This window comes from Oculina patagonica, chromosome 6, assembly GCF_052425735.1.
Source record: "Oculina patagonica isolate OP01 chromosome 6, crgOcupat, whole genome shotgun sequence".
Lineage (NCBI taxonomy): Eukaryota > Metazoa > Cnidaria > Anthozoa > Scleractinia > Oculinidae > Oculina > Oculina patagonica.
Window position 1 is genome coordinate 33,963,353 of NC_135763.1, and position 16,743 is coordinate 33,980,095.

The window sequence follows — 16,743 nt, forward strand, 5'->3', positions numbered from 1 at the left end:
ACACCTTGGAAGCTTCCCGAGTCGCAAGCACAATTTTGGATAGCCAATCCTCGGCCACAATATATTTTACACACCATCCGATACCATCTACCAATCACCAAGCTCGATATATCACCCTGCACCAGGGCTGTTTGTCGGGGGCACCACGCGGACAGTCCTGGGGACGAGGTTGGTCGTCGGTTGGTCGCGTTTCGTCACCTTCGAGCTTCGCCATCTTCTAGCAGCATTTCGTTTTCCGGTTTTGGTTTACGCGTGTTCACAGATTTGTTCGAGCGGTTTGTCTGCTTTAAGTGATATTTGAAGCAGTTGTTAGTAATACGTCGAAAGATTTCGAGCAATTGGTTTCGTGTTCTTGACTACGTGTGTTCCAAGAGCTGGTTCGAGCGTCAACGTTTGCTTTCGGGGGTTTGTATCGTATACGAGTAATAAACAAAAATGTAATACAGGGTAATTCGTTTCGCTAACAAACTGTCAGATTATTTGATCCAAAGAGTGGGTTGAATAAGAATCAAAAATTGTTTTCTCGAATCTTTGAACTGTGTCATATTTTGTTACTCGCGGAATTTTTAGGCTTTTTGGCCTGGAAATTATTGTTAGTATTAAAGTTAATTTTGAATGTTATAAGCCAGGAAATAAGCTTGCGTGTTGTCACCACGAATAACGTGTTGTGTGTATTTCCGCTAGGTTAATATTTCCGCGCGCTAGGTAATATATTCGACTTGAACTTGTGAATTAATATTTTTAGGATTCAACGGTGTCACACAACAAGAAATTCCGCAGCAAACAATGTCATGACAACAAAAGACTCCACTAATCCTAGATTATTCAGGGTCAGCCAGGGTTTTTGGGTATACGGTATACAGGGCAATTTTAAATTGGGTATACAGTATTTTACGCTAAAATTGGGCCTTTGTGGGTATTAAGTATACTGCGATTTCCCAAATTTTGGTATTTTGAATGATTTTGGGGGAAAAATTTGGGTATACTGGGAACAGGTTTTTCAGGTATATTGGTATACCACTTACCCCCCTGGCCGACCCTGATTATTGCTGTAAAACAAATTATAAAAAGGCGGGGGCAGCTTTATAGTGAGAACTATTACTAGTAAGTAGAAGACAATAGAGATCATACATAATTAATTATTCTGCATGCATACTAATGTTGGGGCTGTGCGGAAATTCTTTCGAAAAAAGTTCACGTAATTATGCAAACACGCTTGTAAGTAACGCAATCCTCTGTCACATGCCTGCTACAAAACATGGCGAGCGCGAAAAACTACGATTACCTCGTCAAGATTGTGTCTGTCGGAGATTTGGGGGTGGGGAAGTCTTCTATAGAAATACGATTCGTCGAAAACAGGTTCAGTCCGCATTTGTTCTCGACAATAGGCTGCGATCTCAGGATTAGATTTCTGAAGCTCGGTAAGTAGATCATGCATGACTCATGAGGAAATATATACAGCAAGTCGGTTGTTAGTTTTGCGATGTCTCGAAATACCCAGAAAATAGTCAAGGAAAGAAATATTCTTTTAATGTTTGTTTCAATTTCTGAAGATGATTTAAATATTTTCGCCCATCCATAGATCACTGACTTCCTGTGAACACATTTGGAACTAATGTGAAATTGACATTAATTCGCAATTGTTTCGATCAAGAAAGATTGTTTCGCCTCGAGGCTTCGTCCTGTATTTTGTCTAAGTTTTTTTATTCATATCACATACGTTTTAATGCTAGAACGATCTTTGCTTATTGTTTCTTTCGGCTGAGAAAAATCACGCACCGTTTAGGGAAGGTGCGTTTTTTTTCCTGGCGAGGGAGGACTAGCATGGGGACATCAGTGAAAGGGAGGGGAGGGTAATAGCTCTTTATAAGCTGGCTATTATGGAGAATTCAAGGGGAGGGTCACACATCTTTCCCAGTATTTTTTAATGAGAATTTTGGTGATTCTGCTTTCCATTTTTTTAACAGATGAAGTTCTTCTTTCCCCTACTTTGATTTAATTTGTTGTATTACTATAGCTGCAAGGATACATTTCTACATGTATATAATTATGCCATAGCACATAGTTTTCTCGGAGGACTTGTGTACTTTTCCGTCCTTATCAAGACATACAATTTCTTGTTGTTGACTATTCACTGCCTGATCTACTGAGTCGTTTAGTTCTGCGCTCCACCCTATAAAACGTAAACTACTCACTATAAAATCATAAATGTAAACAATGTTGTGAGGTTTCTACAGCATGGAACATATATGTACAATGATGTAATGTATATGAAATTTTTCATATATGAACTGCGGATGGATATGAAAGTGATAAATGATCGTCGCAGTGAATTTCCAATTTAAGAAATTGGATGCATCGCACCGGTATCGCGGAGGTCACGGGTTCGAATCCCGTTGAAGCCCTGAACTTTTTTAGGCTTCTTTATTCCAATTGCTTAAATTGGAAATTCACTGCGACGATCATTTATTACTTTCATATCCATCCGCAGTTCATATATGAATTATTTCATATACATTACATCATTTCACTCCTCTCACGGGTAAAAATGAATATGAATTCACAATTGACCTCGCTCCCAATGTGTGGCTTCAATAGCTCAGTTAGTAGAGCATCGCACCGGTATCGCGGAGGTCACGGGTTCAAATCCCGTTGAAGCCCTGAATTTTTTTCAGGCTTCTTTATTCCAATTACTTAAATTGGAAATTCACTGCGACAATCATTTATCACTTTCATATATGTACAATGTAGTAGTGAAGGAAGGGTCGTACTTTTGTCAGTCACCTAAAGGTTGAGGGGGGGGGGGGGGTCAGGAGTTTTTATCATTAAAATGCAGGGGAGGTCCAACCCTTTTATTGAAAAGAAAAAAATTCCTAGCCACCCCCCCTCCCCAACCCCAAGAAAAAACGTACCTTCCCTTATTATCTAACAAATGTATATAGATCCCGGCCTTCCCCCAGCCAACGGGTTCCCCCAGGATTAAAGAGTTTCTCTCAGATTTTAGAAAGGCTTTCCTAGGCCAAAAAACCTATTACCGGTATCACAATATGCTTGATAAAAGTAAAAAAAGTAAATGTTGTAAATTTGTCTGTGGTTGTATGTAAAGCGATTGATTTGTTTGTTAACTTTTGATTATTTTTTTAGGGGAAAAGATAATCAAGCTACAAATTTTCCATACTCAGGGACAGGAAAGGTAAAGTAGTCTCTCCGAGATAACATGAGTTTTACTACAACCCCCCCCCCCCCCCACCGGGGATGATTCTGTCTATTGACACGGCTGGAAATGCAGTAAATACCCTCTATCCTCCGCAGAGGTTCCCGATGGGGCATTCGTTGTAAAAATTCGCTGGGCAAAGTGAGTGCAGGCGCAAAAGATAGAGATCCACTTCGCTCCAATCTCGAGCCCAGAGTCCGTCAGTCAGCGGTATTGGACGGATGTCCCGGCGACCTTACCGATGAGCAACCGCTGACAGATCGAGGAGCCGGGGGACACTCTGGGCTCGAGATAGACTTTCTCATTTTATTTCGCTTGCGCTCTTTTCGTACAGCGGACTCTCCCCACCGAAAACCTCTCTGGGGAGCCTCTGCGGAGGAGAGAGGTAAATACCGTGTGGCACTCACTTTCTGCAGATTCTAATTCTTTTGCCAAATCTCGAACCCAGATCTTCTCAACCCTCGGAGAGAACATCTGGTAATTATGGGTTAGAGACTGTTGTGAGTGTTTTGTTGACAAATACACGCACGCGCTGGTCGCACAATAAACGAGAAAATTTCAATACTGCACTGCTGGCCTCACAATGAACTCGTGCAGTATTGAAAGTCTCTAACCCATAAATATTGCTCGCGTCAAATGTGTCAGAAGTCTGACACACAACGCGACTACGCATGCTCGGCAATTTTTTGGATGAAAGGCTCACTTGGCCGCTGTAAATAGGTCACGGTAATTAACGGCAGTCAATCTAGACTACAAACAGAGAAATTTGGCGTACCACAAGGATCTGTTCTTGGTCCTCTACTTTTTGCATTGTTCTGCAGCGATCTGCCAAATATAACCGATGGTAGTGAAGGAGAGCTACACATGTATGCTGATGACACAACCATCTACGTCGCCGCCACAAGTCCGGACAAGGTAGCCACCGTGCTAAATTACATCTTACGGAAATTATATCGCTGGTGTTGTCAACATTGATGACACCACACCCGGAAAAAAACGAATATATGCTGTTATATCGAAGATCGTTTACTGGCCCTTTACAAAGCATTAAGCTTGGGGAAAATAACATTAGGCAAGGACAGTGCGCTCAAATAGAACATTCATGTCAAAGAACTGTGTAAACGTTTCACCCAGAAACTGAACCTTTTGAGATCATTGTATTTTTGCCAATTCCTGCGAGAATTGACTTTTATTTTAAAGTAATTTTACCATCTTTTATGTACGGTATGGTAGTCTGGGGGTCGTGTGGCTCAACACTTTTCAGGGACTTAGAAAAAATCCATGTGCATGCCACCAAGTTAATTTTCGACTTAGACTGGTTCACCCCATCAGAAGACGTACTGCGTCAAGCAAAGTGGATACTATTTAGGCAAATGTACATCCGCAGGGTACTTTGTTTTGTCTTCAAATGTGTATCTGGAGGTGTTCCTGTCCAATTACAACGTGCGGAAACAAAGTTTGCATCATCCGCGCGCAAATGCTGAAGCTTTCCATCAGCCAATCAGATTGGCGAACTGAACGCATTTGACCAGATGTGTACTACCGTGGTAAATAGGCATCTGGGTACGAGATTATCTTTTGCCATATGGTGCAGTTTCCTTCACATGTGCCAGTTTTTTTCCCGCCAACACGCTCCCACCCAACCCAACCTCCAGTTGTTTCCCGTCACAGCTACCTGTTTTCCCGCCATAATACCGGTGTTGTCTGTTGTGTCCGTCAGTTTCCAAGTTTTCTCGCTATAAAGAGTGACAGCACAGTTGGTTTTTCCGCCATCAATCAATCAATCAATATCAATCAATCAATCAATCAATCAATCAATCAATCAATCAATCAATCAATCAATCAATCAATCAATCAATCAATACGATTTAAATTAAGTAAAAAGAGAAAACTTCCATATCATATCGACGTCCGTCAAAACTTCTATTTCGGTTTCCCGCTGCATGAAAACCTGTGGGACAGAGGTCCAAAATTCATAAGTTTGAAAAAAGTATTTCTCAGTATTTGCACAGGTAGCCCAGGTTCGATATATGAGTAGCTTATTTATGATGACCGTTGCATTATTCTGATTATTAAGTAATTCGAGCGATTTTCATTATTACAAGGATTTGTATGGGGAAATAAATAAAACCGAAAAAGTAACTGTTGAATTACAATATAAACTGCTCATCTGAACTCCTGTGTTGATTTGTTTGAGTTACGGCTCCAACGGTTTCTTCTCCATATATGGAGAAAAAACCGTTGGGACCGGCAAAGAAATCGCTCCAAATCCGCTTTTAAACCACACAGTTCACACAAAGAACAACATAGGAGTTCAGGTGAGTGATTTTTATTAGAATTCCAATGTTATTTTTCATAATTTTCGGCTTTATTTATTCCCCATACAAATCCTTATAAAAATGCAAATCGCTCGAATTATTATTATTACTGGCACCAAGGGTACATTTCTAACAGTCAAGTACTATTTTAAAATTAGAGGTGATTTTGTTTTCAGTTCGAGCTGAAATCACATTCCATTTTGTCCCCTAGATTTGATTTTATGAGAAAAGATTTCTTCCGTGGGGCCAGTGAGGCTCATGTATAAAATTGTGACAATAATAGGCTTGAAATGAAGTACAAAAACAAAACTGTCAAAACTTCTATTTGCAGAACAGCCTGCAGAACAATTTCTATTTAAAGTACTATTTTAAAATAACTGATGATTTGTTTTCAGTTCAAGCTTATATTTCATCCCATTTTGTTCTTTAGATTCAATACCCTCCCAACAGCTTATTACCGTGGGGCCAGGGGTATCTTGGTGGTGTATGACGTCACCAACGAGAAATCCTTTCATAACATCTCAAAGTGGATGAGAAAAATCGAGGAGCACGCGATCGAGGATGTGGAGAAAATTCTGGTTGCAAACAAATGTGACCTTGAGGAAGAGAGAGTAATTACGAAAGAAAGAGGAGAGATGCTAGCCCAAAATCACGGCATTCGATACGTGGAGACCAGCGCACTTACAGGCGAAAATATCGAACAAGCTTTTACTCTTCTAACGCAAGACATTTTGAACAAAGTACTCTTGACGCCTGTTAAAGAGGAGAATATGAAAGATGGGAAGGACAAGAAGAAAAGAGTGAACTTGAAGGGATCAAGCTCGCCTCATAAGTCATGCTGTTGTCATTAAAAAGTTCTATGAATGTTCACTGTTCTACCCAATTTTCCAGAAATAGGCCCTATCACAGTTTTCGACGCCATTTTGACGAGTAGGCAAAGCGGGTAGATATTACAGTGTTTGTACGGGAATCCGACGGCAAATATCTTCTAGAAAAATTGAATTCTGAACAACTCATGAATTGTAAAGTTAAAATACTAGGGAAAAGTTTTTATTCGAATGTATATGTAGTTGGGCTAGAAAGCGTTCAGTTACGTTTTTAATTTCCCATACATTTGTTTATATTTTTCTGCATGATTGACGCGGTTCGCGGGAAAAATTTTTACTTAGCTAAGACATAGAACACGAAGTTTTCTTATCAGTTTCATGTAGCGCTTAATAAATTAAATTAATACAGCCATTAATTGCATCTGGTCGAAATGTTTAAATTAAAGGGCCTTTTAAAAACCTAAATGACAGATTTTTATACCCTTTCGTAACCTAAACTAGTGGAATCCCAACCCTTTTATATACCTAAAGCTTGAAATAGGTACACCTTTCAGACAGAGTCTCCCTGCCCTAGTCCCTTCTCCTCCTTGTAGGTATCCTGAAATTTGTGATCCAGCTGTCATTTTGTGATTTGTTGGCCGGAAAAGTGCAAACAGATTGCCAATTCTATATATTGACTAAACGCAGGAGCTAAACGTCGTATACAACGAACGCCGATCCGTGCTTTTTTTTTGGTCCAAATCCGTCAATCCGCCACTATTTTCGTTTCAATCCAAATATGCATTCAGTTAAAAACTTTGTGTGATATAGTTTCACTGTAAGAGACGTAGTTGTTGTTTTTTTATGCCAGTTTTTTTTTTTGAGATGTTTCGTTTCATTGCTTGTTTTAGCGACAATTCACGCGCAATTCTGCAATATACAGACCGAACTTTTGTTTCGTTTAGTATCAACGAGCCTAACTTCCTGCCATGTTAAGTCCGGAATCCGGACCAAAATTATTCGCTTATGCTCGATTCCGCTCGATGTATCCCAAAAATCCACATTTCGAGCAACCGCCAACCTATTCACCTCGCCCCCACCCCCCCCCCCCCCAGCATAAAGCTGGTAGCTATAATGTGCATAACAGAAATTTATATTAAAATTTGTACATAATTTGTATTTAAACGATTTCAAATTTCACATTTCCCTGGTTCCAGAGGTCTTTCTTTTCTAAGCAACGAAAACGACAGCACTCATGATCATGAGAGGGGAGGGGGGGGGGGGGGGAAGGTACAGAATAGGGAAGATTGAGAAATGGCCAAAAAAATTAGGGAGGAAAGACAACATCGTTCCCAGGGCTTTTCCCTTGGTGATTTGGAACGGGCTAAAAAAGTAGGGAGATTGGAAAAATTTTAGCTTAAAAAGTAGGCAGGAGGAAGAATTTAGCACGAAAAGTAGGGAGGAGGGAGAAATTGGCGCAAAATGTAGGGAGGAGGGAGAAATTAAAGGGAGTTTACCCTCCTGTCCCTCCCCTATCTTATGACTGGTCCGCCCTGAAGAAACGCAGCAAAATATACAGAATATAATTCAAAACCTGTATGATGACAATTTATATGCCATCAAAAGGTGGCTGGCTGAAAAGGTGCTACAATTAAAATGAACATTTGCCAAGAAACGGTACGAGCGCGAATGGAAATTGAAATATTTTGAATATCGGGAAGCATTTGCCAGCGAATAGAACAGTACTCACGTAACCTGAAATCATGCCCTCCCTACCAGGTTTTACTCACGTGATTATGCAAACTCACTTGTATGTAACGCAATCCGCTGTCACATGCGTGTTACAAAACATGGCGAGCGCGAAAAACTACGATTACTTGTTCAGGCTTCTGTTGGTCGGAGATAGCGGTGTGGGGAAGACTTGTATACTGATTCGATTTGTGGAAAATACCTTCAGTTCCTCATATATATCGACCATTGGAATAGATTTCAAAATCAGGACACTTGAACTTGGTGAGTACAATTATACAAATCAGTTGTACGCAGATTCAAGCGGTGAAGAAATTTGCGAACATTTAGGTTTTAAGCCATTCTGAGACAGCGATTCCAGACAGAATCTTACTCAATCATTCGTTTATTCACAAATAAGCAGTGAAGCTGTAGTTTTGGTTTGAGCGAATTTTTAAGACAAGAATTTTGAGCTTGTCGCCGGCAAGGACATTGTAGGTGATGTTACGTGAACTAATTGCATACTATAAGCCACTTGTGGGTTCTAACTGTAGAACTCAAATGACAACTAGTGTTAGTACATTCATTTCTAAGGAATAACTTGCTTTTAAAGCGCTCGATGAAAATCATTTTGGAATTATAAAGAGACAGGGTCAGTCAGGGTTTTTAGGTATACCATATACATAGGCATTTTAAACTGGGTATACTGTATTTTTACCTAAAATTCGGCCTTTTATGGGTATAAAGTATACTGTGTTATTTCACATTTTGGTATTTTGCATGATTTTGAGGGGAAATTTTGGGTATACTGGGTACATGCTTTTCAGGTATACTGGTATACCACTTACCCCCCTGGCCGACCCTGAAGAGAACAAAACATTCGTTTTAATCCATCGAGACTCTTGCATACTTTAAGCGCGTTTCAGCATAATTTTGAAAGTGAAAGTGACTTTGTTGATTTCTCGCAAGGTTAGCGCTTTTCTCCCTGTTCTTAGAAGTTGCAATTTAGTTTCAGGAAAACGTTAACAGTACATACCACACGTTTTTTACAAGCAGAAGGGATTAGTGCTATGACCTTGGAATGGGAAAATAATGTGAAACTATTCACTTCCGGTCACGGGACATTGCAAAAGGTCCGGAAATGCTGGTGACCTTAGTCATACGTTGTACAAGATTTTTGTCAATTGTTGTTTTCGTTTTTATTTAATTTCTAGATGGAAAAAAGGTCAAGCTACAAATCTGGGACACTGCTGGCCAAGAAAGGTATCAACGGAAATGTGATCAAAGTGTTCGCGCGAAAACCGCGAATTCACACTTATTTCATTTGTGTCGTCACGCAACGCTCTTAGAAGCATTGTGTGACGGTTGAAATAACGGCTGCGTTGGAGATTAAAGAGACTGTTAAAGTAGCGCGAGTCAAACTGCTACGAAAATGACACCTTGTCAAGTCTGCTCAGCCAAGTCTGGTAGCTGGCGGGCTCTTTCGCATTTTCTCAGCGTCTTGAAATACCGGCGCTCGCCGCGATTATTTTGCCTTCTCAGTAGACAGTCTAACGTGACAGTGTAACGTAAATCCAATTCACTGAATCGCAGCCAAAATAAGAAACGTTTGCACACTGACTCAGGGGGGGCCCCCCTTGGTTAAAATCGGGGGGATAAAGCGGAATTCTGACAGTCATTTTTATTCGAATAAATCTATTTAAAAAAATACCAAAAAATGGAATGCTAGTCCATCCATTCACCGGCGTATAAATGGATGTCCATCTATACCGGTGGAGTAGAGTATCTTGTCCAAGAAGGAATTTTCACAGTCTCTCTATTTTTAAGCGCTTAAGAACGAGCGCGAAGCACGAGGGTGTGGAGCCGGGGGAGGGAGGTGGGGGGGGGGGGAGGTGGCGAGCGACCGGTTCTCTTGAGATCCTTTTTCCCGCGTTCAACGATCAAAGAGAAGTACGAGAAAAATAGAGGGCTGTGGACAGTTTATGACCAAGAACACCACAGTTTTGGGCCCTCTCAAGATTACTCCGCTAAATTGTTTTATTGCTTTTCCTAGATTCTATACAATAACATCCACCACTTACCGCAGAGCCATGGGCATCATGGTAGTGTATGACGTCACAGATGAGAAATCCTTCATGAACATCACAAGATGGATCAGCAAAATACGCGAAAACGCTGACAAAAACGTGAACAAAATCCTGATTGCCAACAAGTGCGACCTCGAAGAAAAACGCAAAATAACGAGAGAAAGAGGCGAAGAACTGGCTGAAAATCTTGGAATTCCTTACGTAGAAATGAGTGCTCTGGCAAGCTCAAACATCGACGAAGCATTCATTACTTTAGCAAAAGACATTTTGAGCAGGGTGTTACAGTACGGCGAAGAAAGAAGCGCAGAATTTGGGGGCGACAAACAAGGGCTTGATGCATCAACAAAGTCTTGCATGTCATGTTAGCTCCAATATATATTATTATATCATCTGTTTAGAAATTGAAGTTATCCTCCTGAAGTTATGGAGTTCATAATGCTAGCTTTGTGGTATATTCGTGAGATGACTACCATGGACATATTTATTCGATGTAGACTGAATAAATCTACTTTTAAATTGCTCAATTTCTTTTTCCAAATCCTCCCTTATCCTATTATTAGCCTTTATTTGTTACGCAACGCTTCTACCTACCGAAAAATTGCGTGACGCGCCCAAAAAGGACTAGATCGATTCTTTCCAACGAGTTTTAATATAGCTTTACAAGTAATAGATTGGACAGAGTTCCCTTAGCTTCCTGGTTGAGTCAGAAAAATAAACGAACAACAAAAAAAAACTTTTATAAAAATTATTGGTTGACCAGATTCAGTGATGGAACATTTTTATCCACGTTCGAGCGGTATATTGTTTAAATCTCTTTCCTTTTTCCCCGTTATAATATTTAGTTTGATTTTATACTAAATCAAGCCATTATTTTGGACGAGCCAGACACAATCGCCTAAAATAACATGACCAAAGTTCAGTGTGAATTCCACTACAGCTATATATACAGGACCAGCTTACGAGAGCGACGGCTTTTTGGCCGGACGTAATGCTTATTCCCCAGTTTGCGCGCTCGGCTTGCACAGCATCTAATATACGCAAAGATTTTCATGTAAATCAGCCTTGAAAAAGTCTCTCGCTCTGGCTCTTCGTGCTTCATTTTGTTTATTTAGCCGCGCGTGTGCTATGCGCATTTCCGGTTCCGGTTTGCGAACTAGTAACCATTCCCCACTCCCCAAGTACACGACCCTGACCGTCACGTAACACAGCGCAAATTTGAAACAATCTCTCGAAATGGCGAAGCCGAATTTTGACTTGTTTTTCAAGCTTCTTCTCATAGGCGACAGCGGAGTTGGGAAGACGTGCATAATATTTCGTTTCGCCGACAACACATTCAATCCGACTTTTATTTCGACTATTGGAATCGATTTCAAGATTAGAACACTGGAACTCGGTAAGTAGACTGAAGTAGATTATGAGAAAATATACACGAAGCGGCAGGTAGCTTGTTAAAGTTGTTCGAATGTCTCGAAATATTTCGGCGCTTAAGAAGAGAATGAAGAAAAATTATTCACGTCTGTTTGAAACCAGACATGGTAGCCGGTACCTGTATTCATATTTAATGTAAATAACTATATTTCATGGAGTGTTTGCCGGGAAAACCGCGCAAGTTTTTGTACCGAATGTAATGGCATTTATATATTCACAGATGACTTGAAGTTTGCAATTGCGGTGTCACTTTTGAACATTGCTATTTACGCAACGAAAGAGAATCGAGATGTCGATTTCTGCTTTCCGACTTCTAGGATATATCGAAAACATAGTCAAGCAAAACATTTTATTCTTTTATTAATGTTTGTTTCAATTTCTGAAGTCGATTTAAATATTTTCGCACATTCATGGATCATTGACTTCCTGTGAACACATTTGCAACTAATGTGAAATTGACATTCGCAATTGTTTCGATCACGAAAGATTATTTCGCCCCAAGGCTTCGTCCTGTATTTTGTCTAAGATTTCTATTCAAAGCACATAAGTTTAAATGCTAGAACGATCTTTGTTTATTGTCTCAGTCGGTTGAAGGAAAACACCCACCGTTTGTTATCAAACGAGTGTAGATTCTCGTTCTCTATTCTGTATATTGTTATTATGTCTTCAATGGCATGACATCTGTCACTGCCTGCAGTCAAATGGTTTCTTTTTATTTTACAGTTAACATTAAAAATCATTTTCTGCTATAGCGATAACACGCAAGAATAGGAATGCACGATTTTCGGCTAATAAGGAAATGTCTCAGCGAAATATTACGAATTGTTCCTCGGTGAAATAAAAATGACGTCAGCGCCTCAGTGAGCAATATTGCATAATTGATGGCTTCCCGTCGAAGAATTATCCAAATATTACGCTAAGCTACGCTTATATATTCAAGCTTATTGATCGGCATATTGGACCTTTGAAGTTTTCTTGTGGTGTATTAATGTTTGTGTCACGAATCTCGCCTCCTGTGGTTTATAAGAATTTATTGGACTCAATCAGTGTCCACAAGAGTACCGTATTTATTCGATTAAACGCCTCCCTCGAATAAACGCCGCACATAAGGCCAGAAATATTAATTAACGCCGCCCGCGAATGATGCGGCTTTTATTCCAATAATAGAGTCAAGAAGCAAATCCAGTAACAATCAAGTTTGATCAAGCCTCAAAAATATTTTCTTGATTGTGACAAAATGAAAATAACTTTTTAGACAAGCACTAAAACATTTTTCTGTTTTTAAAATTCAAATGTTCAGTTACCATACTATTGTTAGCAAGAAGTAAATTGAATTTTAAATAAACGCCGCCCTCGTATAAATGCCACCCTCGAATAAACGCCGCAGTCGAATCACAAAAAATTCAATAAACGCCGCGGCGTTTAATCGAATAAATACGGTAATCGATATCTAGTTTCTCCTTAGCTCTTCTTACACTATCAGTACGTTCTCAAAAAGAAAGGTGATGAGAATAAAGAATTAATCAACTAGGAGATATTGTCTTGATCTACCATCAAATTCTCTCAAGTTACTTAACTCTCCCCTGTCCACCACCGACGGAGTTTTCCATCCCGACAGGAGTGGAGAGAGGTGGGTTCCTGTTTACGCTCCTGGCATTACAAGTTGAGGTTGTTTTGCTGCAAATAACAAATGCATACTTTGATCTATAAAAAAAGTTTCTGGGATTTTGCTGTTGTCTTGCACACCGACCGTGATTTTGTGAATACAGTTGAACCCCTATTAAGCGGCCACCCTCGGGGAAATGGCAACTGGCCGCTTAATAGAGGTTGGCCGCTTAATAGGGGTTTGTCAGAAATTAGCATAAGGTCTTTTTAAAAGGTAACATTATTTCAATACAAAATAAGGTGAAAAGGAATAACGAAATCACAGGAAGACGACAATAAACCTGTGTTTGAATGATTTTATCGGCCGTCACGGTCTGAGATTGTTGGAAATTAATTTAAATATCGTATATAACATTCTTATTGGCCGCTAAATAGAGGTAAAAACAATAGGAGAACGCTCATCGGGGCGGCAGAAAGGTGGCCGCGGCCGCTTAATAGGGGTGGCCGCTTTAAAGGGGTTATATTTACAGTATTTTACTGACAATATTTTCGGGTCTTTAGTAACTGGCCGCTTAATAGGGGTTGGCCGCTTAATGGGTGGCCGCTTAATAGGGGTTCGACTGTATTTCGTTGCTTTTCTTCAGCTCTCAGCCGGCCAAGCAAATAATAAAGCTCGACCTAACTCTTTGCTTCTTAGTGAGAAAATGGGAGAGAAATTGGTGTATTACGAATCATTCTCGCGAGATCCCCGCATTTACTTGTGTAAACACACCTGTTAAGCAACGTTTTTTTACCGGATATTTGTTAAGCAACGTTTTTTTACCGGATATTTTCACGGATTTGTGCATTTTTTTTATTATGAAACCGTAGGATAGATTTAATACCGTTGCGAGCTCCACGGTTTAGTTACGTTTAGTAATCCAACTTTGTGTTTGTATGGAAATGCAATGAATGCAGTTTTAATAGTTACCAGAAGGACGAAAGATTTTAGAATAGAAATGACTTGTATTTTTATACTGCTCTTTCTGTAATTGTGCTCAATGTAAGTCATTTCTATTATTAAATCTTTCGTATTTCTTGCAACTTAAATGTATTCCTTCCATCCTTATCGATTTAATTGTTAACGTTTGATTATTGTTTTAGGGGGAAAGAAAATCAAGCTACAAATTTGGGATACTGCGGGACAAGAAAGGTAAAGTAGACTTTCCGGGAGTACAAGATTTTTATTTCCCTCCGCCCGGCCATGGATGATACTGTTAATCGACAAGGCTAAAATCCGGTGAATATTCGATGGTTTCCCACAGGTCGTGTGCAATGGCATTTGTCCACCATAATGTGCAGTGTCATTATGCTCCAGTTTTTTCCCGCCAACATGTCACCCGACAGTTGTTTTCCCGCCATCATCTTCCCTATTCGTCACAGCTTCCAGTTGTTTTCCCGCCATAATGCTAGTATTGCGTCCGTCGGTTTCCAATGTTTCCCGCTATAACTGAGCAGCCGCTTGCGTCGAAATATTTCACGCCCGCTAGTTTTCAATCAATCAATCAATCAATCAATCAATCAATCAATCAATCAATCAATCAATCAACCGATCGATCGATCGATCGATCGATCGATCAATCAACGTCATGACGCAGGACGAGGTTGCCCTCCATATCCGAGCCAGAGGCTCATGTATAAAACGCGTGACAATAATAGGCTTAAAATTAAGTACAAAAACAAAACTTCAAAACTGTCAAAACTTCTATTTCGGTTTCCCGCTAAAAACGCGTGGGATAGAGGTCCAAAAATCTGAAAACAAGTATTTCTCAGGTCTTTCATCATTGTATAATCTGGCGGTAACAAATCCGGCACCAAGGGTACATTTCTATTTAAAGTACTATTTTAAAATAACTGGTGATTTGTTTTCAGTTCGAGCTTATATTATTTTGTTCTCTAGATTCCATACCATCACAACAGCTTATTATCGTGGGGCCCTGGGTATCATGATGGTGTATGACGTCACCAACGAAAAATCCTTTCATAACATCTCAAAGTGGATGAGAAAAATCGAGGAGCACGCAAACGAGGACGTGGAGAAAATTCTGGTTGCAAATAAATGCGACCTTGAGGAAAAGAGACTAATTACAAAGGAAAGAGGAGAGATGCTAGCCCAAAATCACGGCATTCGACACGTGGAGACCAGCGCACTTTCAAGTGAAAATATCGAACAAGCTTTTACTCTTCTAACGCAAGACATTTTGAACAAAGTATGCCCGCCGGTTAAGGAGGAGAATATGAAAAACGGGAAGGGCAAGAAAAAAAGAGTGAACTTAAAGGGATCGAGCTCGCATCATAAGTCATGCTGCAGTCGGTAAAAGGTTCTATGTTCTGTGAATGTTCCATGTTCAACTTATGTTCTGTAAATGTTGCAACTGTAAATAGTTACTCTACTCCGATATAACTAACCTAAGGAACGAATTTGGCAAAACGATTGTGTACCGACCAGAAAAGTCATTATAAAGATTAAGACGTTCAGCATACGTCAGACCGTCAGGTATTCCGCGTTTTGGTTTGGTATTTGCCGCAAAACGCTGCATTTTCGACAAAGGAGCTTTACGAAACCCTTCAAAAGGCTCGTGTGTCGTCTTAGGGAAGAGAGCTGCCCTAATCAAATGGTATCGTTTCGTAATCTTCTCAGGTCCACAAAGCAAATGCGCAAAACGAGAAATGTGAACGGGACGCAGGGGACTGTTCCCTAGTGCCTCCTTTATTTTTAAGGGTATATGAAATGCGTGATCAGGTTGTCATCTATATGATTTGTTGGGAAGAGCAAACGGATTGCTCATATATTGACTGAACGTCGTATACAACAAACGTCAAAAACTAACCTACCGGTAATTGGATATTTAGCATCGCTCTCTTCCGTTATATCAAGGTTGCACTGTGAGAGTTTTTATACCGAGGTAAACTACTGTGGGAATTTCAATATATTTATATCGGTGCGTCTACTGTGACTGGGTATGAGAAAGTTTACAATCGAAATCATGTGAAGTCACTACAAATGCATAAAGCTGCTCACTGAACAAAGTCACGCCGTTCAGAACATTTCGTGACACTTGAACATAAAAGTAATCAGTTAACAAGAGCTTTTTTGTAAAATATCATAAAATTTACGGTTATGTTAAACGTAGTAACGTATACTTGCACCATTATAATTTGGAAATACTCAAATGTTAGACTATGATTCGTAATGGCTGTTAAACTGAGTAAAGTGTAATTCACGGAGTAATTATTACTCTCGTTGGTGCGTCAGCTAAGAGCTGCCAAATCACAACTGTTTATGATCCGCTGTGCAATTGATTAAGCTACCTGTTATGGAACTTACAAAGTAGCCAAGCAAGGTGGAGCGGAGCGCCAGACGGGAACGACTTTTCGCGCTCCGCGCGTGTGTATCGTGCTTTACGCTCTGCTTCACTTTTCCGCTTGTTCTGCAGTCTGCTCAGCCTTGTCCCCAGGCGTCCTCTTCCTTGGTCGTGCACTGTTCGCTTGGTGTTGTGGGACTGATGGGACGGAAG

The 16,743-nt window shown here is 40.1% G+C and overlaps 3 protein-coding genes across 3 annotated transcripts; all 3 read left to right on the plus strand.

Annotated features, from left to right (window-relative positions):
* Positions 1 to 1,234: 1,234 nt before the first annotated feature.
* On the plus strand, positions 1,235 to 6,771 carry LOC144656255 (ras-related protein Rab-10-like). The gene is made up of 3 exons (XM_078516490.1): positions 1,235 to 1,421; positions 3,145 to 3,193; positions 5,963 to 6,771. Exons 1-3 carry the CDS (start codon positions 1,259 to 1,261, stop codon positions 6,381 to 6,383), a joined length of 633 nt encoding a protein of 210 aa, XP_078372616.1. The 5' UTR covers positions 1,235 to 1,258; the 3' UTR covers positions 6,384 to 6,771.
* A 1,363-nt stretch (positions 6,772 to 8,134) lies between these two features.
* LOC144655934 (ras-related protein Rab-13-like) lies at positions 8,135 to 10,677 on the plus strand. Its single transcript, XM_078516121.1, has 3 exons — positions 8,135 to 8,351; positions 9,281 to 9,329; positions 10,120 to 10,677. The coding sequence occupies exons 1-3, from the start codon at positions 8,135 to 8,137 to the stop codon at positions 10,517 to 10,519; spliced, it is 666 nt and encodes a 221-aa protein (XP_078372247.1). The 3' UTR covers positions 10,520 to 10,677.
* Positions 10,678 to 11,351: 674 nt separating this feature from the next.
* LOC144657036 (ras-related protein Rab-10-like) lies at positions 11,352 to 16,473 on the plus strand. Its single transcript, XM_078517323.1, has 3 exons — positions 11,352 to 11,546; positions 14,330 to 14,378; positions 15,126 to 16,473. Exons 1-3 carry the CDS (start codon positions 11,387 to 11,389, stop codon positions 15,541 to 15,543), a joined length of 627 nt encoding a protein of 208 aa, XP_078373449.1. The 5' UTR covers positions 11,352 to 11,386; the 3' UTR covers positions 15,544 to 16,473.
* The last annotated feature ends 270 nt before the right edge of the window (positions 16,474 to 16,743 follow it).